This window comes from Vigna angularis, chromosome 3 (genome assembly GCF_016808095.1).
Source record: "Vigna angularis cultivar LongXiaoDou No.4 chromosome 3, ASM1680809v1, whole genome shotgun sequence".
NCBI classification, from domain to species: domain Eukaryota; kingdom Viridiplantae; phylum Streptophyta; class Magnoliopsida; order Fabales; family Fabaceae; genus Vigna; species Vigna angularis.
Genome location: NC_068972.1, coordinates 15,939,575 through 15,965,344, shown reverse-complemented (window position 1 = coordinate 15,965,344; position 25,770 = coordinate 15,939,575). Strand labels below are relative to the sequence as shown.

General features: G+C 30.5%; 3 protein-coding genes across 5 annotated transcripts; 2 read left to right on the top strand and 1 right to left on the bottom strand.

Annotated features, from left to right (window-relative positions):
* Window positions 1-3,196: 3,196 nt before the first annotated feature.
* Window positions 3,197-5,803, bottom strand: LOC108325455 (high mobility group B protein 10). 3 transcript variants are annotated; one of them, XM_017558531.2, is made up of 6 exons: window positions 5,536-5,803; window positions 4,959-5,034; window positions 4,518-4,692; window positions 4,147-4,299; window positions 3,820-4,034; window positions 3,197-3,757 (listed from the first exon to the last, which is right to left on the bottom strand). In XM_017558531.2, exons 1-6 carry the CDS (start codon window positions 5,718-5,720, stop codon window positions 3,494-3,496), a joined length of 1,068 nt encoding a protein of 355 aa, XP_017414020.1. In that variant the 5' UTR covers window positions 5,721-5,803; the 3' UTR covers window positions 3,197-3,493. The 3 variants fall into 3 exon arrangements, with proteins under 3 accessions (XP_017414020.1, XP_017414022.1, XP_017414021.1); XM_017558533.2 differs by having other exon boundaries at window positions 4,147-4,260; XM_017558532.2 differs by having other exon boundaries at window positions 4,147-4,263; window positions 5,536-5,800.
* A 6,638-nt stretch (window positions 5,804-12,441) lies between these two features.
* On the top strand, window positions 12,442-14,061 carry LOC108325684 (putative pectinesterase 52). The gene is made up of 5 exons (XM_017558781.2): window positions 12,442-12,667; window positions 12,772-12,931; window positions 13,230-13,463; window positions 13,542-13,774; window positions 13,872-14,061. Exons 1-5 carry the CDS (start codon window positions 12,447-12,449, stop codon window positions 14,038-14,040), a joined length of 1,017 nt encoding a protein of 338 aa, XP_017414270.2. The 5' UTR covers window positions 12,442-12,446; the 3' UTR covers window positions 14,041-14,061.
* Window positions 14,062-17,006: 2,945 nt separating this feature from the next.
* LOC108324178 (solute carrier family 40 member 3, chloroplastic) lies at window positions 17,007-22,101 on the top strand. Its single transcript, XM_052875290.1, has 13 exons — window positions 17,007-17,533; window positions 17,643-17,856; window positions 17,934-17,997; window positions 18,440-18,658; window positions 18,740-18,912; window positions 19,023-19,097; window positions 19,272-19,373; window positions 19,459-19,576; window positions 19,655-19,801; window positions 20,376-20,482; window positions 20,581-20,694; window positions 21,022-21,321; window positions 21,812-22,101. The coding sequence occupies exons 1-13, from the start codon at window positions 17,400-17,402 to the stop codon at window positions 21,821-21,823; spliced, it is 1,779 nt and encodes a 592-aa protein (XP_052731250.1). The 5' UTR covers window positions 17,007-17,399; the 3' UTR covers window positions 21,824-22,101.
* The last annotated feature ends 3,669 nt before the right edge of the window (window positions 22,102-25,770 follow it).

The following is a 25,770-nucleotide window of genomic DNA, read 5'->3' as shown; positions in this document are numbered from 1 at the left end:
ATTTTGTTATAAAAAAAAATCCAACAACTACAACTTTTTTATAAAATATAAAGATAAGTAACATATAATTTAGTTTAAGAATAAAACATAATTTTTTAATGTTTTGAAAAAAAGTATTTAATAATTTTTTTGTGAAGTGATATGAGGTTGCCATAAACACATGTCCATGTATGACTAATGGTGTGAGATTGAATTATGTAAAAGACATACATTTGTTTGCATAATTTAGTTAGTTGATAAAGCTATGAAGTGAGGAGAAGCATTTGTCAAAAATAGTAGGCGTGTGACTTTTCCTCAGTGTCAAATACAAAATCCCTTTTGTTTTTAAAATGAGTTAATTCACTTGAAAATAAAGAAATTGATTTTAGTTATTAATAAGATAAATATATCAATATATAAGTATAAAAAGTTACACAGATAAAGTATAAAATATCAATAATTAAGTATATGTTAATTCAAACAACACAACAGACAAAAAAACGAGTTGATGCTTTAGATTATTTTAGCTAAAATTTGAGTATATAAGACAAAATTGTTTAATAAAACAATATCGTTTAACAACTTGTATTTTAAAGTTTAATAAACAGTGCATCTAATAAAAATTAATCGTTTAGGATAAATTATTTAACGTTTTAATCATATTAACTTTATCCTAAACGTTAATGTGAAAACAGAGACTGTTTTAATGCTAAGTACATGTACAATGCCTAAACACATAAAATATTAAATAGTACTAGTTTGTCGTTTGTGTTGTGTTCTGTTTATATGTGCAGATAACAAAAATATAACACTTTTTCAAATGTTGTGCATTGTACCATAATAACATTAAGAGATAGAAATACATTTTTTGAATGTTTCTTCAAGTGTTTTACACTTTGTTAATCCATGCTCGTACCCTGCCTAAGCGCTTAAGGTATTAAATACATTATGAATAGTACTAGTTTTTCTGTTGTGTTGTGTTTTCTTTATCTCTAGGATCACAAAAGTACAACGTTTTTTCAAATGTTCTGCATTGTACTAGAAGAACGTTAAGAGATAGAAATGCATTCTTTAAATGTTTCTTCAAGTGTTTTACACTTTATTCATTTATACAAGTTATCTCTACAAAAGCGTATAACATTTGACTTCATACCAAAAGACTGCCTATGTTTTAAACTATCTCTTTTTCTGAAATTTATTTGTATTAATTTATATGCATTGTTATGATAAACTTAAACTCATAAATATAATTAATACTATATTAAAAAGTGAATATTATGCCTAACTCAATTTCATCAAATCAATTTATAAAATAAAATTTATACTTATTTATATATTATAAATTTATGTTATATTGGGTGTGGACTTTAATAATATATATTAAATCCACTTTTATGAGGGGGTTTGAGTCAAGTGTTTCTAGACTGTTTTCATATATGTTTAACACATGTTGTAGAACCACGTCTCAAACATTAAACGTGCTTTCAAATCTATGTTAAAGTGTTTGTTTCATACTTATATAATCGAATTGTACTTCATCAAAGTTACGACTTGTTCTCTATCCGAGAAACAATGTTTTGTCGCTGTGCTGAAGTGAAATCTCATTTGATATTGTTCACAAAAATATAGTCATATATAGTTTACTACTTTAACCACATTTGTTATTTCAAAACCACTTTTCCATCAAAAACACTTTTAAAACATAAATCAATCTACTCAGACGCACTTTTGACTAAAATCAATTGTATAGTGAAGTTGGTTTAAATTAATTTCTGAAATTGTAAACCAAACGCATACTTAGTTGATAAGTAATCCAAAGTGATAACAAGAGAAGATGACGAGAGTATCTCAAGATTCTTAACAATCTTCCTTTACAAGTGAAAAGGATGGTGTTTGTTAGATACATAAAAATAATTTTGAATATTTATAGATTTTTATAAGTGAAGACGATGGCCCATAAGATGATGAATGGAAAAGTTAGCCATGTGAGAAGAGGATTATGAATTATTGATGTAAAATTTTTACGTTTCAGCATTTAAAAGAACTATTGATTTAAAAGAAGAGATTATATTCATATATAGAATTTAATATTTATGGATTATCCTTTAATCAAGTTCTTAAGACACAGTTTCAAAGCGAAGTCGTTTTTCACATGTGGCAGACCCACATTTATTTACTTCTAGAAGGTAGATCACAAGATACAGCTAACAACTACGAAGAACACTAGTAGGCCACAAAAACTACAGCACTATCAGTGTTTATAATCAAATTTTTATGTTGACTTAGTACACGTGCTTAGTCACATTCACGTGTCCTCCTAGAACTTAGTCATATTTTGATTCAATGTATCACTTCCTCTTATTTATTAATATGATTCTGTGATTGTATTTCTATTATTATTTTCAAGCTTATTAATTTACATAGGGCTGGGCTGTAGGAAAATAATGTTGCAAAATTTTTATTACTGAAGCAAGACTTGTTATTAGGATCAATATGATTTTTCTTGTTCTTTTTCTAAGAATTTTGTCAGAGACATACAAATACCAAATTTATCTTTTTTTATCATTAATTTACTTTGTAATAAAAATAAATAAATTAAATTCATATTATTTGAATACCTCTTTTCACTGTATGGATACTAATTTAAATGTTATCATTAGTTTACATCTCAATTACGCTAATACTCCAGTAGAACTTATGTATGTTTTTTATATTGTTTTAGACTTGTCTGTTGTAATTACAAAAGTTTAAAAAGTGAAAAAAAAAATAGTTTAATTGAAAAGAAACATTTTTTAAAAAAAAGGAAATATTTTTTCTTAAACTTTTTTGGTAGTTGGCTGTTGTACCAACACTGACTTATGAATCTTATCTTTTTTCTATATCGGGCTTTATTCGGCCTTACATGCTCTTTTGCCAAATACAGATGAATAATACTAAATACACCCTCTTTTACTAACGTACACCCCCCTCTTTTATTTTCTGTTTAGTTCTCTTTATCCGCTCATAATTCCCACTCAGTCATTCAAACTCGGAACTAATATGTACTGATGCTTGTTCAACAATTTAATTTTCTAACTATTTTTGAAGTTAATTAAATTTAACCTTTCGGATTATCTAATCAAACAATTTGAATACTTCATGAGCCTATAAATACCACGTGAAATTTGAATGAAAAAGAGATTAGTTAAATCAGAATCCGAAACATAGAGGAAGAGAATAGAGGAATTAAAGCTTCATTGCAAATGTTAAGTCCCAAGGAAAACGCAGTCTGGAATAGGAGTTACACCACACAAGTTTGCGTTACCATACAAGACTTTGCTACATATATCTACATACTTTCCTAGTGTCAAGAGAAAATGCTATGACGCAACTATTACAGGCCCATTTAAGCTGTTCCAAAACCATGGATATAAATATATACATAGCAGCAAGGATCGAGCCACTGTAAAGAGAGAACTGCTGAATGCTCAGATATGGTCTCAGAGCAGAAAAAACCCGTCTACAACTAGTGGAGTTACTCGGATTCCCTTGTTGCAAAATCAAGTGAACAATTTCCATCCCAATCCATCTGAAATGGAGGATCCATTGGTGCTTTTTCAGTCATTTTAAGAGCTACATCTGCTTCAGGTTGCAAAGTTACATGGTAATCACCACAAATACTAGACCACTTCTCTTCCCTGGTCTCTTGGCTGGTATCTTGGCTGCTCTGCTGTTTACTGCGTCTAACCATTGCTTCCTTAATTTCTTCTTTGTTCTTCTTGCTTTCCTCTACATATGGCTGCATGAAAAGTTATCAGAAATGGAATACATAATAAGCCAACCAGACCAACTTTTACATACCTGTTTCTCAGTTTCAGACATGGTCCTCCATGAATGAATAGCCATACTCAGTATTTTTCCATCCAAGACCTCATTGCAAGTTTTCAACCGAGCACATTCATGCTTGAGGAATATCTGATATGCAGTCTTTCGTCCCACCGGGGCACCTCGGCGTTTCTTCTTTTCTTTCGGAGGTGTTGGTAAAAGCACAGGCTGTTGCACATACCCAGCCCCAGCTAAGTTGGAACAAAAAGTATAGCATAAGCATCTCTGAAGTCATAAGCGTTACTGAAGAAAACCGATTTACATAGTCTCAAAGCCTGAAAAGATTTTAGCCAATCAACAAACCTGTCATGTGGCAAGAGTATTGCTTGGACATTTCTGTGGCCTTCTGATCATCTTTACTATCCATCATAGGAGCCAAACTCACTGTTGAAATCCTCTTCTTCCTAAGCGGACCTTCTTCTAAAGAGGAAGACGTGGAAAGGGAGCAAAAGGAGCCTTTAAGGTCAATCAGTACATTTTCAGCCAAAAACCAAAATGTAGCAAAAACATCAAATAAAAATGTTGCTGAAATGTCTTGTGTTATGCATGTCTAAGCAGTAAATGTATGTAGAAACTGCCAAGAACATTCCATATCAAACTTATGCTCAAATGCCAGATTGAATTTGTATTGTATCAACTTAAATAACAAATAACAATAGGGATATTGGGCTAACCTTTGTTGCTGGCAGATCGGAAAGCTAGCTTTTCAGGACGCCTGTAGAAGTACAATTGCTCAAACTGGTAGAGAAGATGTGAGTAAAGCCTTTCAACTTGAGCAGATAACTTCACACTATTCCCTTCCAATTTCAGGGCAATCACAACTTCACCCCACTTCCTTTCTCGACCAACCTGAAAACATTTAAGAGAAAATCCATGACATTAACATTGTATTAAATTAGAGACAAATTCATGCAATATACTGACATTACTCACATGCACAGAGAAGCTCCAATACTGACAAAATAACACACGAAAACAACTAAATATCTTGATGTCAATTTGGACCACACTTCCACAGGGCAATGCAATATATATATATATATATATATATATATATATATATATATATATATATATATATATATATGTATGTATGTATGTATGTATGTATATACCTGTTGATATCCTCCTCTTCTTGTCACCTCCAAGTAAAACAGGTACAAGTCCAGCAATGTTTCTCGAACATTGAAACTGCCAAGTAGAATTGGATTAGAGCATTATTATTCAAACCTTTCATATTTCACATCACCCTCCCCCACAGTTATCTATTAAATAACAAAATTTCATGATGAACCAGCAACAGTAGACTAAAAAATGAGAGAAAGAACAACTGTAAGAAAAAAAACAAGTAACATTTTGCAAACCTCGATTGAGACAAAAACAGATAATAATTTTAAATTAGTAAGGTGGTGACTGTTTCTGTTCATGAGAACAATCATGAAAAGTCAAGAGCTCAAACTCGCCAAACTGGAAGCACCCACTAAAAAAAAAGTGAACTTTCTTTGCATGCAATGCACCTTGAGAGCAACCAAACAACAGCTAAAAAGAAACGTGACTGGAGTGTTTCACCACCCCATCAGAGAAACAAAACGCAAAATGGGAAGCACGTTAAGAATATATGAAAACAAGAGGCAGCTACAATGTTGTTGAGTGAATGAAGTGTTTGTTTTATATAAGCAGTAAATCACTCACATGAGAGTGAGTCCAGAAGACTCCAACAACTCAACGAGTTTATCATAGAAGCTGTCGGAGTCATCACCCGGAGAACAGTGCCCTTTGTGGGACCCAACAGGCCTTGAGGTGGAGGAAACATTGGGAAGGTCCTTGAGATGGGTCTCGGATGGCAATGGAAGTATTATCTCCTCTTTCTTCTCCATGTTTGAGGAGGCAAAGCAACGAAGCTAGGGTGAAACACTAACCCCCAACTACTTCAAATGAACAAGGAAACCTTAAGTTATGCCTTTGCGACAGCTGCACGCAGTACGTGGCGTTCCTACTTTTTACCTCATCAAAATTCAAATGGATAAATACGATTTTGCTGCATTTTACTGTTTCTATTTCGGGTTTGGTTCTACTCAAAATATACAAAAAAGGAAATGCTTTTTTGGTCATCTAGTTTTAAATATACAAATATTAACGTTGCTGGCAGCAATGATGATCTAAGGACAGTTTTGGGTTTGGATCCAGATTATCTGCAACCCCTGTGCTATAAAAAGTTGAAATTTTTAGTTCCTGGGGTCGATTATGCTTAAACCCTGATTTGAAAATCATACTGAATTTTTATAATTTGAAATCTTTTTCAGTTATCGGTAATGTTTTTTAAAATTTGTGTCTTCTTTAGTACAGGAGATTTCAAGTTGAAAAAAAAAAAGATTGAAAAATGATATTTTGATATACATGAATATTTTATTTTTATTTACACAATTCTTTTTTACTTTTTATTTTAAGAAAATATAAAAATACATCTTTTAGGATTATTTTATCCCTATAGTACGTATATATAAGGTAAAGAAAAAGAATATATTAAGTTATCAAGGACATTTTGTTGAAGAAAATAAATAAATTTATTTTTTGACAACATTTTAACATTATCTACTTATCATTTTAAGATTGATCCAAAATTATTTCATAACCAAAAATAATAATCATAAACACTAACATGAACCAATTATAACACGTAGATAATATTAAAATATTATTAAAAAAATATTTTCAAATATTATTACCCTTATCCATAATAACACGACAGATACTGTAATATGAGAGTATATTTGTGTTTACAAAATATTCGCACCTGTTATATTTAATATAATTCTACCCATACTTTAAGTGTATAGTTTACATAGTTTTAAACAAAATATATATTTAATATTTAAGTTAATATAGTTTAATAAATCTTAGTATATTTTCTAATAATCAAGATAAAAGTGGCCTTTTTACCTTTTAAGATTAATTAAAAAACTTAAAAAATTATATAAAACACGAGTAAATCAGGTCCTAAATACGGATTTTAATCAAGATGTTACATTTAAAAAATATAATTTTAAATGTAATCTATAATCTATAAACTTATTAGCATCAATAATTTTAAATTTATATCATAAAAATAAGGATGCATATGGAAATATAATTATAAACTTTTATAGGATTTTAAATATAATTTTGTGTATCACAGAGAGGATAAAGATGATCTCATTAATACATTAAATGAGATATAAACATTATTTGCAGCTAGTTTTTATAACCAATACTAAGTGAAATTTTATATTTGAAAAATACTAATCATATTCTTTAATTATATAACTTATATCATAATATTATAATATTTTAATTATTTATGAATTCAATTATTGATTAAATAAAGTCAACTACTTATAAATAAATTAAAAAGAAAGTTTCTCTGGTTTTCTTAGAATTTATATTTTTTTTGGTGGAGTTTTTTTTTATTGTTAATATAATGTGTCTTCAAATATATATATTAATTGATATTGATTTTTATGTTTTAAAATATATTACGAATTTATAATTTACAGTGTATCTTTTTAATGTTAAGCTGAAAAGAGTACCAAAAAATTCTATAGAAAATATGAACTCCTTTTCTTATTAAATTCAATAATTTATTTTCACTTTTAGACAAACATCTTATTTAATAAACATTAAATGATTGCACAGATAAAATTAATTATTCCAATTCTTAAACGTTTTATATATAATTGTAACAAACATTGTTCAATTGAATCAATTAATTCAACGTTTCTTTTAGTATGGAATTAATTACTAGTGAGATCATTTTTTGTATTGTTGCCATTGTTAATAATAACAAGTCACATTCACAACTCTATTTTAAGTCTACTTCAATTATGATCACAAGTCATATAATTGAAAGTAATAATCACACACCAATTCATACAAACAAGCACAAATCATATAATTAAAATATTATTTGAGAAAATTTTCTTAATTTAACTTGTTGTTAAATAGTTCTAATTCTTATAGATTCGTAATAACTCCAATTCTTATAATTCGTAATAGCTCTAATTTTTATATGTGGTTCTAACTAAATAAAAGAAAATATTCTAATTATAAATTTAAACACAACTCTATTATCACAAACAAATTGAACTATCACAAACAAATTGATGTTCAATTTAAGTTATTTTAAGTCATATATAAACTAAAAGACCCCATATAATTCAAAATGTTAAACCGATTCAAATGAAGAAAAAAATGAACTTATTTTATTTTATACGTTTAGATATATTATAATACTCTTTTTAAGGATCCTTTCTATAATCTTTAAACTAGAGGAAGGATGGTATCAAAAATTTATAAAAAAGGAAAGAGAAATATGGGAATAAAGAATAAATATTTTATTACATTTTATGGAAAGATTGAGAATTTTATTTGGTTTTCATAATTTGTTGTATCGATTTTTAAAACATCATCGCATTTCTTTGGTTATTAAGTTTCCGTATCTGGAAAGAAACATGTGGATAAATATATTAGTTTACTTTTTTTCCGAGTGTCCGCATATTACTTTGTCATATTACTCAATACCTCACTGTAAATTTTTCCTCAATTAAAAAGTTTTATAAGATTTACACTTTAGTTAATATTATTAAATAAAAAACATTTATTTACAATTATCATCTATAATCTTATTTACTACTAACATATAACTATTATATTACATTAATTTATAAAAGTATATAATACAAACATATAGTCATATAATTAAGCTAATAGAACAAAGTATTTTTTTCTTTTAAAAAAAAATTATACATATCAATATTACCTTAAACTATATCCTTATTTTTTATTGTCCACACCATTAAGATAATTATTACAAATAAAAGAAAAAAAAATAAGACAACATAAAAAAATGTAAGTTAATATGCAAAAAGAGTAATCATAAAACAAGTATAGAAATATTACATATAAGTCATTCATAACAACAAACTCATATTAGACTGGACGATCTAAACACATATATTGATATCAGACTCGAGTGAGTTATGTATTTGTGGAGATCTCTACTACCCTGTAGAGTCATTGTAATGGGTTTCACCCTACCACACACAAGGTTAATCTGTTAACATCTTTGGTCAATGTAAAACGCCTAGACTATGACCTCATGTTCCTCTCATCACATACCACATTCTCTCATTGCATACCTCATTTTTTTCTACTTAAGATTGGATGATTATTAGAGTGACACGATAGATCCTAATACAAAATTTATATTAATACACACTATTGTAACTACCATTAATCCTCCTTGAATTATTACCAATCATTCTCATATTACATTATAAACCAATCATCATTTTAATATTCACAAAATAACATATTAAATATACCATAAGAGACATATCAAAATAAAGTTGACACAAATATTCAACAAATCACATATTAACACATTTAGATGCACAAGAGACTATATCGATTCTTATGAGCAACATAAATATAATCATGACATTAAAATCACTAATCAACAAATTTTTTTTATAAAAGATCCAGACACTACGTATGAACCAAAATGGTTCACATATACATAAAGAACATATCGGCTAAGAAAAGGAACAAAAAATCAATGTACTCTATTAAAAAAATTTATCAAACAAAACTAGAGAGCTCACTGCAATGATGACTCTAGCGAACTCCGATATTCAAACAAGTGAACATATAATAAAAAAATCTAAATTTTTTAAAAAAATTAAAAAAATAATATAATTTTAAAATTATAAATCTTTGTTAAAAAAATTCTATTTATACTTTCAATTTTTATTATTAAAATAATTAAATGTCACTGTTTTAAATAACCTATTAATTCTAATACATAATTTTTAAAACTCTTAAATTTATAAAATTTTAAATATGATTTTGTATATTAATAAGAGAATACAGATGTACTCTGTAAGACCCATGAAAAAAAAAAATATTTATAATAGTAAATTTTAGCATTTTATTAGTAATAATAATTTTAATGGATAGAAAAATATATATTTTGAATATAAAATTATAGTAATTTTAGAAGGAGAGGTTAAAATTTTTGATAACTTATTTAGTATTTTTTTTTAAGAAAATCGAATAGTAAAAAATGAATAGTGAATAGTAAAAAGTGAATAGTAAATAGTAAAAAGTGAATAGTAAATAGTAAAAAGTAAATAGTAAAAATAAATTTTCAGCATTAAGATTCCTTAGCATGGAAGAAAGTAGTAGGTAGAAATTAGGATCAGATTTGGTGAGAAAATGATTGAAATATTATTTTTAAATAATATTAAAATAATAAATAATATTAAAATATTAATGAATAGTAATTTTTTTTAACTATAAATAGTCATGGGAGGGAAGGGTATTTTGCACCAAGAAAAGAGGAATCAAGTGAGAGCTTGAGAAATAGAGAAGAAAGAGCTAGGGAGAAATTTTTAGTTGCAAGAAGAGTAGAGGTTCTGAAGGGTTTCGGGGAAATAAATTCAGATCAAGAGGAATCTGGAATAGAGGTAGGGGAGCTAATCTTTCTAAGCTTTTATATTATGATTTAGTACTGTTTTATTACTATTCATGTCTTGAAATTATGTATGAATATTGTTAATGCTTACTGTATGTTTATCTATATTGATATTCGGTGTAAATATTATATGCTGTTGTTTTGAATCTGTTAATAAGAAATTTGTTAAAAACTAGTTGAGGAACACTTTGGCTAAGGAAAGACTTGGTACTTAAGTTGTCCATTGTGACGCACCTCTCTTTCCTGGAAGTCTCCTCGACAAGTTTTTAACTTAAATCTTGTGTACAGATTATGTACTGTTAAATTATCATGTAATATATCTTGTTGGAATATATTCAGTTTGTATGATTTCTGAAATGATTGAAGTTTATTTGATTTGAATTTATGCATCTGAACATGTATGAGTATTATGGGGAAATGTCGTAAGGGTATAATATGAGTCGAGGAATGTGAGTATGGTATGAGTCTCGCGGAGAGATTCTGTAATGTCATGGTATGTGTATGAGGATTATGGGTAGATTTCGTAATGGTATAATATGAGTTAAGGAATGTGAGCATTGTATGAGTTTCGTGGAGAGATTCTGTAATGACATGGTATGTGCGTATATGTTGATGTTGAGGGTCATGAAGTTGGAGGTTATCCTGATACTCTAATAATCAATCAGTCCCAAGTAGAGAATGATGAATTATGTGGTGAGAGGGGCAGGAGGTCCTGGTCTATGTGCCGGTTTAGGACATAGTGAGGGGACTAACCTTGTGAATGGTATGGAGGGCAGAATGTCCTGGTCTATGTGCCGGTTTAGGACATAGTGAGGGGACTAACCTTATGAATGGTATGGAGGGCAGAATGTCCTGGTCTATGTGCCGGTTTTGGACATAGTGAGGGGACTAAGAATGACATCACAAGTAAAAAACCTTCCGTTGTATCGCTCATCAACATATCGTTGGGATAAGTACCTATTGAATATCGTTGGGATAAGTGCCTATTGAATACGTGGAGATAAGTGCCTATTGGGTATTGTGGAATGAGTGTTAAGTATTGTGGGATGAATGTTTATTGGGTATTGTGGAATGAGTGTTTATTGGGTATTGTGGGATGAGTGTTTATTGGGTATTATGGAATGAATGTCTATTGAGTATTATGGTATTTATTGGGTATTATGGGACGAGTGTCTAATAGGAATTGTGGTACGATGGTATGAGGGTGTTTGACATAATTATTATATGATGTTTGTATCGAAGTAATTATGCATGTCTTATAAATGATTTGTTGCATGTTAGCTCACCCTACTTGTTTGTGTTTTGTGTTTGGGTATGTGCGATGATTGTATAATTCATTATACGGGAGCAGATGAAGGAATGTCGCCTCACATAGTACCAAGGAAAGGGAGAAGTAGAAGAACTATAATTAGAATCTTTTTACATGTATAGACTTATATCAACTAGGAAATTTTAAAGGGTGAGATTACGGAATGTTACCGTAAATGTAATGTTAATTATCAAGTGTGAAAATTTGGGATGTTACATTAATGTGAAAAGTTGGGATGTTACATTAATGTGAGAATTTGGGATGTTAGATACTCATTAATAGCATTAAATGAAATATAGAGTAGACATTATTTGCAGCTGGCTTTCATAACTAAAATACTAAGTCAAATTGAATACTTGAAAATCATTAATCATATTCTTTAATTATATATTTAAATTATTAATTAAATAAAAGTCAACTAGTTGTAAATAAATAAAGAGACGATTTTTTCGGTCTTTTCCAAATTTAGATTTTTACTGAATTTATTTTTGTTGTTTTTCATTTTAAAAAGATTACCGATTTTAATATTTTAAAATATCTAAAAATATATATAATATATCAATATTATCGTATTATTAATGTTCAATGACAACAACAACAAAAAAATTAGTAAAAATCGGAAATGGTTTTCTTATTAAAATTTAATTATTTATTTTTACTTTCTGACAAACATCTTAGTTAATAAACATTTCAAAATTGAAAATAATAATCCCAATTCTCAAACATCTATATAAATGCAACAAGCACTGCTAAATTGTATCAATTGATTCAACATTTTCGAGTATGGAGTTATTTACTAGAGAGATTATTCTTTCCATTGCTGTCATTGTTGTTTCTTCTTCGGGGATTTGTAGAGCAGTGGATTGTGGTGGCCCGCAAATTTCAAGCACAATCGTAGTTGGTAGCAGCTCATCAAATTTCACATCAATTCAAGATGCCATTGATTCAATACCGACAAAAAACTCCAAATGGGTAAAAGTTCAGATAAATGCTGGCACATATAAGTATGATTCTAAATTTTTTCCAATTTAAATCAGTATTTTGTTGTGTTTTGTACGGTTAATTTATACTAAAATAACTAGAGATAAACTAATTATACCGTGTGTAGAGAGAGGGTTACCATCCCAGTGGATAAGCCATGCATCTATATCCAGGGCCAAGGGGCAGATGTTACCACCATTACGAACGATGACCACTCGGCAACAAATACTAGTGCCACATTCACTTCCATTTCAAACAATGTTGTTGCATCAGATATTACTTTTCAGGTATATATGTTCAAAACATTCTCATTTCATTTATCAATATTATTCATCAACTATTTACCACCGTTAATAATAATACAAAAAAACTCGAAATAACATATCATGAATCAAAGTGGACTTGTTAATACAAACAACGTATTACGGTTAATTAATATCATATGTTAATATAGTGATTCCATTAGATGGAAAAAATACACATAACACGACCAACAGATATTATGTCTCACCGTAAACATTAAACATTTAAAAATTGTTACTATCGAATTCTGATATCAATGATGTCTATCTTTTTTTTCTTCAGAACTCGTACGGTTTGGAAATGTTAGAAAATAAGCTAATACATAATATCAGTTTTGGAATAAGGATTCCATCGTTGGCTGCAAGAATAGCCGGAGACAAAAGTGCCTTTTATAATTGTAGTTTTGTTGGTTTTCAAGACACTGTTTGGGATGAATTAGGTCGTCATTATTTCAAAAATTGCATGATTGAAGGTGCTGTGGACTTCATATTTGGTGATGGACAATCCTACTACCAGGTACTTAATAGGTAACAAATTAAGCTATGCAAATTAAATTATACACAATGGTTAACCGATTAATTAAATTTATGGTAGGATTGTGTGGTGAATGCGACTTCCTTGGGTTCCATAACAGCACAAGCACGCAATAAAAGTAGTGACCCATCTGGTTTTGTGTTTGAAGGAGGTTCTGTGATAGGTAACAGTAATGGAGACTCATTATTGGGAAGAGGTTATGGTCATTGCTCTAGGGTTGTATTTTATAAAATGAACCTTAGTGGTGTCATTCGGCCTGTAGGATGGGATGCTTGGAAGTCCAAAGATGACGTGTATGATCTATCTATTCCTTTAACATTATATTCATTAATGTCTTTTATCTTCGACTTATGCTAACATGTTCTACAAATTGTCGAAAAATTTATGCAGGAGTTGTCTTTTCTTCTCTGAGATTCAATGTACAGGACCAGGTTCTGATACTTCTCAACGTGTTCCTTGGAAAAAGAATTTGACAGACACAGATTTTAACAACAAATTTTCAATTCCAGTGTTCATCAATCAAGATGACTGGCTCTCACAATTACCAATAGGGAAATAGAGACATATGTTGTTGTAATTTAGACAATTTTTTGTTTTATGACAAAATTATTAGGAATATAGTTTTAAGACAAAATAATAATATAAGTAACTTCAAAGAAAAAACAACTTCTTATATTTTAACATACCGACTTTTTTTTTTTTTACCATTTTTTAAAACTTTTTTCTCGTGCGACTTTTGAACAAAACAATCTTTAAGATTCAGAAGAATAACACATTGCACAATATCAAAATAGATTTATGCAATTTAGTTAAGTTTTATAATTTTTCTTTTCGATCAATCTAAACAAAAATTAAATGAGTTGAAAATAAGAAATTGTTTGGATCACAGGCGACACTTTTCAATATTGGCCCAATTGTGATATAGAAAATCCATTGGGTTTCTTTCTATACTTTTAAGGTTTCTTCCTGCATCTCTAATAGATAAAAATGACTACCTCTAGTAAATGTTAAAAAAAAAGTTAATAAGTAGTAATTATTATTTATCAAATTTCAACCGTTAATCACTTTCATTTAGTCGTTGTGCCATAAATTTGCACTTAGTCCTTCATAGTATATCTATAATTCATCTCGTTCTATCTTAGTGTGGTCATTGTCCATTATAGTATCTGTTGTTAAAATATTTATGTTAAAATATGTCACATATTCTATTAACGGATATTAGCCAATCAAATATTGTGTTAGTTATAATTTAGATATTATTATAATTTGTGCAGATTTGTTTATCAGTCATTCCTTTAACAGATAAACAATTATAAGATTATTATATGTATATCACTCTTTGAAATAATACATTAGAATTATTTTTTAAACATTTTAATATGGTATCAGAGTTATGGTTAGAGTCTATTCTATCGATATTTGTTGTTTGCTGGACATGTTGTTTCACGTGTTATCGGACTATTATCAGACCACTCATTAATGTCTAGTTTCACGCTCAAAATGTATATACCTCGATATAAGGGAATGTTGAAAGTAAGACATTGACTAAAAGTAAGACAAATTTATAATATATAAGTTGGTACCAACCTCACTTCATAAGCTGATTTTGTGAAATTAAGTTAGGTTTAAAGTCTATTCCTTAACAAAAACATTTATTATTTATAATATTAATCATCTATTCCAAACACGAGTATCCATCAAGTAACTTTGCACGCAAGTGCACGTACTTTTTTATAAGAACAAAAATAACGTGTTTGATTATTATTTTACAAGGATCAAGGTAAAATATTTTATTTATTTATAAAAGAATTTACTTTCCTTTTGAAATTTGTTATTTTGATACGTTTTGTGTGGGTCATATAATAATAAATATAATAATAAATAAAGTTGTTAAAAAGATAAAAACTCAAGCAAAATGTGATAAAAATACTTAAAAATTATTATGAACGTATTTTTAACACAAGATCCTCACGCAATTTCCTCTAATTTTATATATGTTAACCGATAAAATAAATTTTCTAGAAAAAAAAGTTTTAATATTTATTTTGGTGTTATGAGCAATAAATAACAAGTTATTAATCAAAATCGACTAATTAAATAAAACAAAATGAAGAAGATGCATGAAAATACGAAGAATAAAATTATATCTTCGTCGTAGTAATATTATAACCATGATGTTTTTATGGGTTAGGCTACCGAAAAGTAAATGCATTTTTGTGATATGAGTAGTCAAATCAATCTGTTTAAGCTATCTTTAACTGTATAGTCACATACCTATACAGTCTCTAGATCCCTCTTATTTCGGTGTATGTTCGATTCATCCATGTGTCTCTTCCACTGGAAGCTTGTCAGGAGCCGCTCTTTGTTTGTGGTCCTTGCACTTCGTGCCTCTTACACGGGCGATCACTCTCCGTCCTCGTCACTGCCTGGGTGTCACAATAACAAAGATTACTTTTACTCTGTTTTTAAAAAACAGACAAAATTTTAAATATTTCAACAAAATTATAAAAAAATATAACGGTAAAATAATAAAAATATATTAAAAGAAAAGAAAAATTAGGCATCAAACATTAAAACAATTCCTACAATTCAAATATGATATTCATTATGACTTTTGTTTTGTTTTTTTTTTTTGTCTTTAGAACGAGTATGGTTTGGAAACACTGCAAAGGCATAAAATAAGTTAAGGGTATCATTAGGCGCAAGAATATCTGGAGACAAATCTGGCTTTTATTATTATAGCTTTGTCAGTTTTCAAGATACTGTGTTCGTTGGAAAAAGACATTGTTAGTCGCACATTTTATTCAAACTAATTCTTTACAATCGAGATGGTTGGCTTCCCAATTACCCAAAAAAGAAACAAAGACATATTTTATTGTAATTAAGACACCCATTTTTTGAAAAAAAAATTGAAAAAGTAGTTAGCTGGCAAAATGTAGTATAAGTAACTTCAAGCGAAAAACATTACTTTAAAATGGTTTTTTTCTTATATTTTAATGTATGACTCTTAGATTGGGAATGAGTGATAGATTGTTACAGCTGTTGAGTAAAGAAATTAAAAAATCATCTTTCTTTGAATTTTATATTTTTCTTTAGTTTTATGCTTACCCTATGTCTTAACAAATATAATGTTTATTTAATGTTTAAGCTCGTTTTAGAAGAATTTCAACTTAGTTAAGTTTTTTCGTTCAATATAAACAAAAAAAAAATCTAAATTGAAAATAAATGAGTTGAAAAAAAGACGGAGTTTGGATCGTGGGCAGCACTTTCCAATATTGGCCCAATTGTAATGTCGAAGAAACCATTTTTCCAGGTGGGCTTCAAGGCCCACATTCCAGAGATTTTCCCGTGGTCTTTTGGGGACTTCAATTAGCAAGTAGCGGCCCGTGTTTTGTCTGGGCTCATTAGCAAGCCACTGGATCTCCACCAAGAAGCAGTGTGAGTGTGTGGAATCCTAAAGTGCTACATGGCACTTATAATCACGGCTTATTAGCAAGTAAAATCATGAACCAAATCAAAGTTCAAACCAAACACGCTCTGAGGAAACGAAAAATAGCGTGCAACGACGATAAAACGACACTGCCACGTGGCTGCTAAAGAATTCTCTTACGTAATGGTCTCAGAAAAGAAGTAGAGAAAAAAAATGTCCACACAAACACTACCAGTTGCACTCTCTGCTCGGTCGCACGCGACGAAAATTCAGGCTAAGGCTTCCAAACACCTCATACAGATAAGGTGTTTGCGAAATATCCCGAATTAATCTCATTCACGATTCCACCAAAGAAAAGAGTGTTGTTTGGGGATGAGCATTGAGGCTAAAGTGATTTCTTCAGCCTAGTGATTTTGGGACTGCAACTGCATGAGTTGGATAAATAAGAGGAAGATTGGTAGCTTGAAGTTCTACAGGCTGCAACACCTATGGCTATTGCTGCGGCCTCCCTCACTTTCCACTTTGCCAAATTCCCCATCCGTCAAACTAATTCATTTTCAATACGCCATCGTATCCCTTCTGGCCGAGGCTTCAATCTCTATTACCCTCGTGCCTCTCACAGGTCAATAGTCATCCCTCGTTAAATGAAATTGAAATTCAAATTTCGAATTTGGATTTCGAATTATATGTTAATATGGATGTTCGTTATCTCTCTGTTTTATTGGTTTTAGATTCGCGCGTTTTGGTTTCAAGTGTTCGTTGACAGATACTGATGTGCATTTGGATCACGTTACCACCGATGAGGATGATGGTCAGGGAAGAGGGGTGGTGGAGCCTCTCTGTCCGGTGCCATTTGTTAACCTCAAAACTGATATTCTTGAGACTGATTCTTTGAACTTGCTAGCTGAAGCCACATTTGTAGATACTCTCTTGACAACATTGCCGGTAGGTTTTTTACTGAGTTTGAGGGTGTTGATGACCATTGCTCACTGTTTCTCATCTTCCCATGCTGTGTTCTATAGGTTTTGTCCGAGGAGGAGCAACATGCCCTTTCTGCTACCCCAGCCCACCCGGTTGGATTACACGGTGGGTTGTTTTCTCACATCTAACATTGACGACCAACTTTGGTAGACCGCAATTAAGCCGATTTTTGAAACAAATAATTAGAGTTTTCTTTCTTCATCCAAAATTCCCTAATTTACTCTTGGAATGGAAAACATTAAAAAACTTTCTATTGCCTGGGTCGGTTTCAATTCTTTGATATTTGACATGGCTATTCTTTGGTTTCATATGACTTCATGGATCATTTTCTTTAACCTCAATTGCACTCTTATGAGCCTGACATCACACTGTCCTGAATACAGTTTATTGCAGTTATTATCTTTATTGAGGTGAACCGGGTCTCGGAATTTGTTTGATGTCTATCTTGTCCAATGATTTTATTCCGTGTCTTTTCCATTTATACTTATTGATGCTGTGATGTTGAATCATCTAAGCTGCTCTCAACTTAGAGATTATATATTTTCAGCTTTCTATGCTAGTTGCATAGCTGCAAATGTAGTGGAGCAGCTTTGGAATTTTGCTTGGCCTTCTGCTATTGCCTTGATCCATCCAAGCCTTTTGCCGGTTGCTGTGATGGGTTTCTTCACCAAAGTGACTATAATTGTTGGTGGTCCCTTGGTTGGCAGAGTTATGGATCATTTTCCAAGAATGCATGCATATAATTGCTTAACAGTCGTTCAGGCACGTTGTTTGATAACCTATATAAAATAAAGGAAGATATAGCTCTTTTGCTAAAAGAAATCGATCTTTCTATTTTTTCAGGCAGCAGCTCAGTTACTATCTTCGGCAATGATTATTCACGCCCATTCTGTGCGACATACTTCGTTGTCTAGTCTGCTTCTACGTCCTTGGTTTTTCATATTGGTTTCAGTTGGGGCTATAGAGAGGCTGTGTGGTGTAGCTTTGGGAGTTGCAAATGAGCGTGACTGGGTTGTGTTGGTATTGTCATTCTGATTCATTGGGAGCTTCTTCTGTTCCCTTGACATGTGATTTATTCCCTATGTTAATTTTTAATCTTGTTCTGATACTCAGTGGCTTCTTTTACACAGCTGGCAGGAGTGAATAGGCCTATTGCACTTGCACAGGCAAATGCTGTTCTAAATCGAATTGATCTCCTGTGTGAGGTAATTATTTTGTTTTATTTCTTTTATTTTGCCTTAAGTTGATGGGCTAGCTTATAAATTTCCATGTGTTACAGAGCTTGCTACCATTCCATTTCAGTGAAATATTCAGAAACTGTCTTATGAAATATCAATTATATTATTTGTCTTGGAAACTTACGAAATGTTTGTATACAGATAGCTGGGGCATTGCTCTTCGGATTCCTTCTATCTAAATTTCATCCTGTAATCTGCTTAAAAGTTGCTTCTGGCTTAATGATGGGGCTTCTGCCAGTTACAGTAATTTCTCTATCTTTCTTCTTGATCTATTACTTCCATAGTTTGCAAGCTAAATTCATTTTCACTCTCCCTTCTTAATTTGCAGATTATTTTCACTTATTTAACCAACAAACTTTCTACCGGTGTTCTTGATAGACCAAAACCTTCACAAACCTGTTGCAGAACATTTATTGAAGACTCTGGAACAGATGCTAAGAGTATAGGTATATTATTCTTTCTTTTGAGAATGATCTTTCTCTGAGTATCTAAAATATACTTACTTCCATCTGCTGGTGAACCAGTTTTCAAAGGTCTGGAGGCAATCAAGCTTGGCTGGAAGGAGTACCTGGGTCAACCTGTTCTTCCTGCAAGTCTTGCATGGGTGCTCCTCTACTTTAATGTTGTTCTCACGCCAGGCAGTTTGTTGACAGCATTTTTAACACAGCGTGGTATGTGACAATTTCCTCCATGGTACCCTTTTTATCCAGGGAAATTTCTTTCACATATAACAAGGAATTTGTTGCATTAACAATAGCATTAACAATATAGTGAAGCACCTGATTTCAAGTTTTTCAAAATCTTCCATCTATCATGAACTCATAATTGGCAGGGGTTATCTATTTCTTTAGTATGACAAACATTTTTGTGCTTTATTATCTTTGACTAACATAATCTATGCCTCGTTTTCTCTTATTTTTAACTCTTTCAGTGATTTCATTTGTCATCTTTCGTAAATGGAGTATTTTCAATTGATGTCTTTTAATACCGTTATGAATGTTAAATTGAATGCTGTGTAACAAATGGTCAGAAAGGCCGACGGGAACAGGAAGCAGATTTTGATGTAAGGTTCATTGTTGTAGTCTCCACAATTGTTTTACCCATTAATCATTCTTTCATAATTAGACCAATTATCATTGACACTGTAATTTATCTTTTCTTCTCCTTTATTTTAGGGTGGGGGAATGATTTTTTTGGTAGTATTGTTGCTAGTTCCTTATTTATTTATTTTCAATATTTATGCAGGCTTACATCCATCTATCATAGGAGGGTTCAGTGGAATGTGTGCTGTCATGGGTGTTGCTGCAACATTTGTGTCTTCAACTCTGGTCGAGCAATTTGGCATTTTAAAGGTTTGTTCTATATCTTTTAACGTTTTTATTTTACTCTTGCGTATGGGAAAGTTTGAGCACTCTTTTTTATTAAGATTTGTTTTCTCTCTCTGTACCAGGCTGGGGCAGTTGGGCTGGTATTTCAAGCTTTACTTCTCAGCATGGCTGTTGCTGTATACTTGAGTGGATCGATTTCTCATCAGAGTCCTCTTCTTACTTTCTTATTTCTGATTGTAAGTTTCTCATCAGAGCCTCTTCTTACTTTCTTATTTCTGATTGTAAGTCACAAAAGTATGAAGTGTCTGAACCTTCATTAATATAAGATGAGGACAGGATATCAGTTTTGAAAAAAGTTCCAACAGGTCATTGAATATCTGTTAAAATAGCAGAAGTTGGTATGAGTCAACAGGAGAGAAAACACTCTGGAAGATGTCCTAAATTACAATATTTTATTTTTGAAAATTTCAAACTTTTGTATTTTTAATGTAAAATTAACTTTTTTTCAAATTTATTTGAACTGAATTTTGTTAACGTAAACTGTTGTGCTTCTGTTTGTTCAGATTTTATCACGGTTAGGACACATGTCATATGATGTTGTAGGGGCACAGATTATCCAGACAGGAATCCCATCATCCAAAGCAAATCTCATTGGAACGACAGAGATTGCTGTTGCTAGTTTGGCGGAGTCCATAATGCTGGGTGTTGCAATAATTGCAAATGATCCTTCTCATTTTGGATGCTTGGCCTTGTTGTCTCTTCTATCAGTTATTGGTGCAGCATGGATGTTTTGTAGATGGCTGTTGAATCCAACAGATGAACAAAAGAACCTCTTTTCTTATGATCCTCAGTTTGAAAAATATGTAAGTATCCCTTGTACTTATCATTTGTAGTTTACAAGCATATTTTCTGTGACTTATATCGTACCATCTAAAATGCAACAAAATTGCCCATTCACTTATAATCCTCATCTTGATGTGTGTGCAAGTGTTTGTTCTCTATATTAGTATCTCATCGTTTGTTAGCATTATTTTTCTGTCTTACTATCTAGAATTGTTCATGAAGTGCTGACCCTTGTTTGATGTTTCCTTGTGCTATGACACAAACCTTTGGTGGGGAACCACGTGTGGTGCTTTTCATATCGTTTCCTTTCTTAGACCGACATTAACTCGTGTAAACCAGGATATAACTTGTTGGTCTTGTATTAAGAATCATTCTGATAAATTTGAAATTTTATTTCTGTTCCTTAGGGGTATGACTAAATTGGTTGACTTAGCTAGGGATCCACTTTAGGATCTACTGGACATTGGTCTTACAATACATTATTTAACCACTGTTCTTCTTTCAATGCAGTTGTTCCATTAAATGCCTTGATTTGTACGGGAGATAGGAACCAAAATATAGCCTGGTGGGTATTATCCACTTAATACATGGAAGTTTGGGATGCTTTATTCTCACCTTGCGAGTGATATTCATTGTATGAACTAATAGTTGATTTTGCCTGTAGTTCTGTAAATGTGTAAACATGCCTTTACATTCCATTAGTGTACATGAGAAATTTACTTAGTTAGGTGTCTTAGTTTCAACACTAAAAAATGTTTTGCAAAGCATTTATTCATTGCTAAATTCTTTTAAAATCTAAACAGACTTATCCGGTTATCTGTTTTAGGATTAATGATTCTTGGTGAAATTCCAAGCAATACTATGCTTCTGCCCAATGTTAAAAATATTTCTGTTTACATTAAAAGTGGTTCAGTTTCATGTTTTGATCTCTTAAAAATCATATTTCTTTTAAAATTTTCTTAGAATTTATTTTGATAATATTTCTAAATAAAAACGCATTGTAAGTAAACATATTGTTAAATGAACTGACACTGAAATTAATACTAAATTTGGTACAATAGGTTTTCTATAGTCAATGATAGATGATAAAATATCTTGATATTTAATTTATATAGGTTACTTCCGTTCCTAGAAGAATAAAAAAAGAGGACTGACTTTCTTGATATTATCTTTAAATGTTTTTTAATCTGAACAACTTTTGTGCTGCATGTAAAAACATAATAGTTATAGTTAATTAAAAAGAAAGGATTGATATTTATTTTAGGCACAATAAATCAGTATTTTCACTCTGATTATTTATCCTGTTGGAAATACAAAGAAGGGCCCTGGCAGAGACCCCGACAGAGACATGTAATAAATATTTAGATTAAAATATTTTATAACCCACCTCTATGTAGTTTTTCAAAGATCTTTGAAAAATAAATCAAATTCTCATATTCTATTGAATATCTTTATAAATTAAATCAACTGAACATTTTTTCACTGAAACCTCACTAATTAGAATATCAAATGTCACTCTAAAAAAATCTCAATATTTCTTCCAACTTAAACCCTAAACTGTCATCATAATATATCCTTCAATTGTGTTCAATTTTGTGCTTTTAAAATTACTTTATCGTTACTTTATCACAGTTGAATATCCAAATAATTCATTATACTTTGATATAGTTTTTCCATCACCTACAGTCTGATTATGTTATCTTCCTTCTTAGCCAATCCACAGGTGTTTTCTCCTAATGGCCTAACCTAGATTCTTGAGGAAAGATATCTGTTCATGGAGTGTGACCTCATAGCAAGTCCATTTAGTTACATTTTGGCTTTTGCAATAGTTGTCGCAATCAAATTTCCTTTACTATATTTTTCTGTCGCTCTTTTCCCTTTCTTGGAAAGTTGATAGTCCATTATTGAGAACGAAAAAGGTGCATTCCAGTGTTTACTGTTCCCTTTTATTAAACAACTGCAATATTTCAACCTCTTTCCATGGAAAATGGAAATGATTGACAGACACTCGTCTGAAAACCAAAAACAATTCTTGTGTTCAGAAACACTCATGATTTGATGTCTATAATTATCCATCAGAAATGGAAATAAGTTCCTTCAAAACAAATAAAGACAAACATTTGTTATTATAAAATAAAAACCTTATGAGAAAAAAACAGTTCTTAATCTTAAACCTAAATGGGCTTTGTAGCTTGATTAACATAAGGCCCAAATTTGTTTAGGTTTTCAATTTGGATTTTTGAAGTGCCGTGTTTACTCCGGTGAGTTAGACTTAGACTATTATTTGCGTGTGAGAAGGAAGAACATATGGCATCAGTGGACGCAAATATCCGTCATCCATGGGTCCCTTTCTCCAAGAATGGAATCAATCACCAATTTAATCAAATTTTTACCATGTTGAACATTATTTTTTTAACATAAAAAATTGAAAATTTTATATTAAATCATATAAAACATAATATTAATTTATGCTTAGTGTGGTAATGAAATAACAATAGTTGTCATGTGGAGTAAATAAATAAATAAATAAAAAGTGAAATTTTGGTGAGCTCAAGTTACTATGAATTATAAGACTTTGACTCTCAAGGCATTGGTTTAGTTACAGTTTGAATTTTATTGGTAATCTAATCACCCGCTTTCTTTTCTTTGTTTTTAGTTGCGTGTTCAATACACTAGTTTTAAGAACAGAGTTAAATTTCTGAATTAAATATTATATAAGATATGAAAGTTTTTAAGAAAAATAATTGTTTTAAAATTAACAGTTACTTAATTTGAAAAGATAAATAACTCTCTACCTTATTTAATTCCATACAAGAAAAGTTAACTATGAATACACCTAAGAAAAGAAACAAAATATTAATATATAAATGTCTTTAACTTTCTATACAGGTAATAATCAATGACTTGACATTTTATTAATTTTTAAGTTTTTCTAGCACAATAATAGTAAATAAATTAAAAATAACATTAAAATAAAAGACAATAACATTTTTCACCCTTCTCGTTATTTTATGATTTCATTCAAACAAGATATTAGTGATGTCAAAATTGATTGTAATTCACGAGTCAACCCGGCTCACAACGGATTTAAGTCGGGTTGAGTTTGAAAAGAATGTAACTTTTTTATTCGGGCTAGTTTTTAACTCAATTCATCGGGTTGAATCCGTGGTGAGCTAGGTTGGCTCATCAATCCACCTAATTTAATTTAATTATTTATTATTTTTGTGTTGTGTTTCAATGTTAATAGTTAATATTTTTTTTATTATACTGTAGATGGTGATAAAAAAGAAGATGTTTCAAGAGAGTAAAATATTATAGATTTATCTATTCAAGACTCTGACATTATAAATGCACAAGTGATACAAAAACTATCAATGTTAAAATCTTATTTGTTCGCCTTTTGTACATATTTTTGAATTATGTTTGGATTGTATGATACTTTTTTTTTTATTTTGAATTGTCTCTGGAATTTAACATGACGTTTATTTAAATTTGAATTAAAAAAATTTAATTTTTTTATTTTAAAAAACTTATAATTAAATAAGTCAGTGAGCCAACCCGTTTAACCCTCCAACCCGTGGTGAGTCGGGTTGGATTGACTCATTAAGTGACCAGCCCGTGATGAGGCAGGTCGGATTACCCGTTTTGACAGCCTTACAAGATATAAGTGTGATATTAGAGACTGACCAGAACAAAACAGAAGTATTATGTCTATCTTATTATACCATTAAATTTTTCTCATGTATATATTAAGTTAATATTTAATTATAATAATTAAATTGACTTTTATTTAACATAATACAAAATAAAAATTTATAAGAAGGAGTTTTAAAGATTATGTATCACGGATATACTACCTTAAAAAAAATATCATAAGAAGGTCTTGTCGTAAGACTCTCAACAATGGGGATATTATTATTTCCACAAAAATATAACATTTTTTTCTACCTTTCTTCTTCTCATGATTTTCCTTGACAATATAACCAATATCTAAATTACTCAAAGTTTTATTTCATACTTTACTATCTCTAATTCTTATTTATCTCTTTTACATAAATTTTGCACAAAATCTATATTCAAATATAATTGGCACAAGTTAGGGTTCCAGTATAATAAAAAAAATGAGCTTATTCTAGTTGAGGAGATGGACATGAGTGTGAATTTTGTCTTATAAACCAGATTAAAAAGTTTAAAATAAAAATTGGATCTTTTAGGGGTAACCAACTTATAACACCATTCCATTTCCCAAAACAAGGAATTACACCAAGAAACAAAGCACCTCACTTTCCCAAACAACATTGAAAATAGACATTTCTAGATCTACACCCCCACATGGGACTTGGATAAGAGAGAGACCATGAAACATAGAGAAAAACAATTAAATTAAAGCCATCAATCCCTATAAATCACATTATTTATGATGTTTGTTTAGGAAACCAAGTTAAGAGTGCTTTCCCAATTCCCTGTCT

Coding starts and splice junctions, on each gene's coding strand:
- LOC108325455 (XM_017558531.2), bottom strand. CDS start 5,720: ATGGAGAAGAAAGAGGAGATAATACTTCCATTGCCATCCGAGACCCAT. Junction 4,035..4,146: donor ATACTCTTGCCACATGACAG/GTTTGTTGATTG, acceptor GTTCCAACTTAG/CTGGGGCTGGGTATGTGCAA. Junction 3,758..3,819: donor TGTCTGAAACTGAGAAACAG/GTATGTAAAAGT, acceptor CTTTTCATGCAG/CCATATGTAGAGGAAAGCAA.
- LOC108325684 (XM_017558781.2), top strand. CDS start 12,447: ATGGAGTTATTTACTAGAGAGATTATTCTTTCCATTGCTGTCATTGTT. Junction 13,464..13,541: donor ATGGACAATCCTACTACCAG/GTACTTAATAGG, acceptor AATTTATGGTAG/GATTGTGTGGTGAATGCGAC. Junction 13,775..13,871: donor TGGAAGTCCAAAGATGACGT/GTATGATCTATC, acceptor AAATTTATGCAG/GAGTTGTCTTTTCTTCTCTG.
- LOC108324178 (XM_052875290.1), top strand. CDS start 17,400: ATGGCTATTGCTGCGGCCTCCCTCACTTTCCACTTTGCCAAATTCCCC. Junction 18,659..18,739: donor CTTAACAGTCGTTCAGGCAC/GTTGTTTGATAA, acceptor TTTTTCAGGCAG/CAGCTCAGTTACTATCTTCG. Junction 18,913..19,022: donor AGCGTGACTGGGTTGTGTTG/GTATTGTCATTC, acceptor TCTTTTACACAG/CTGGCAGGAGTGAATAGGCC.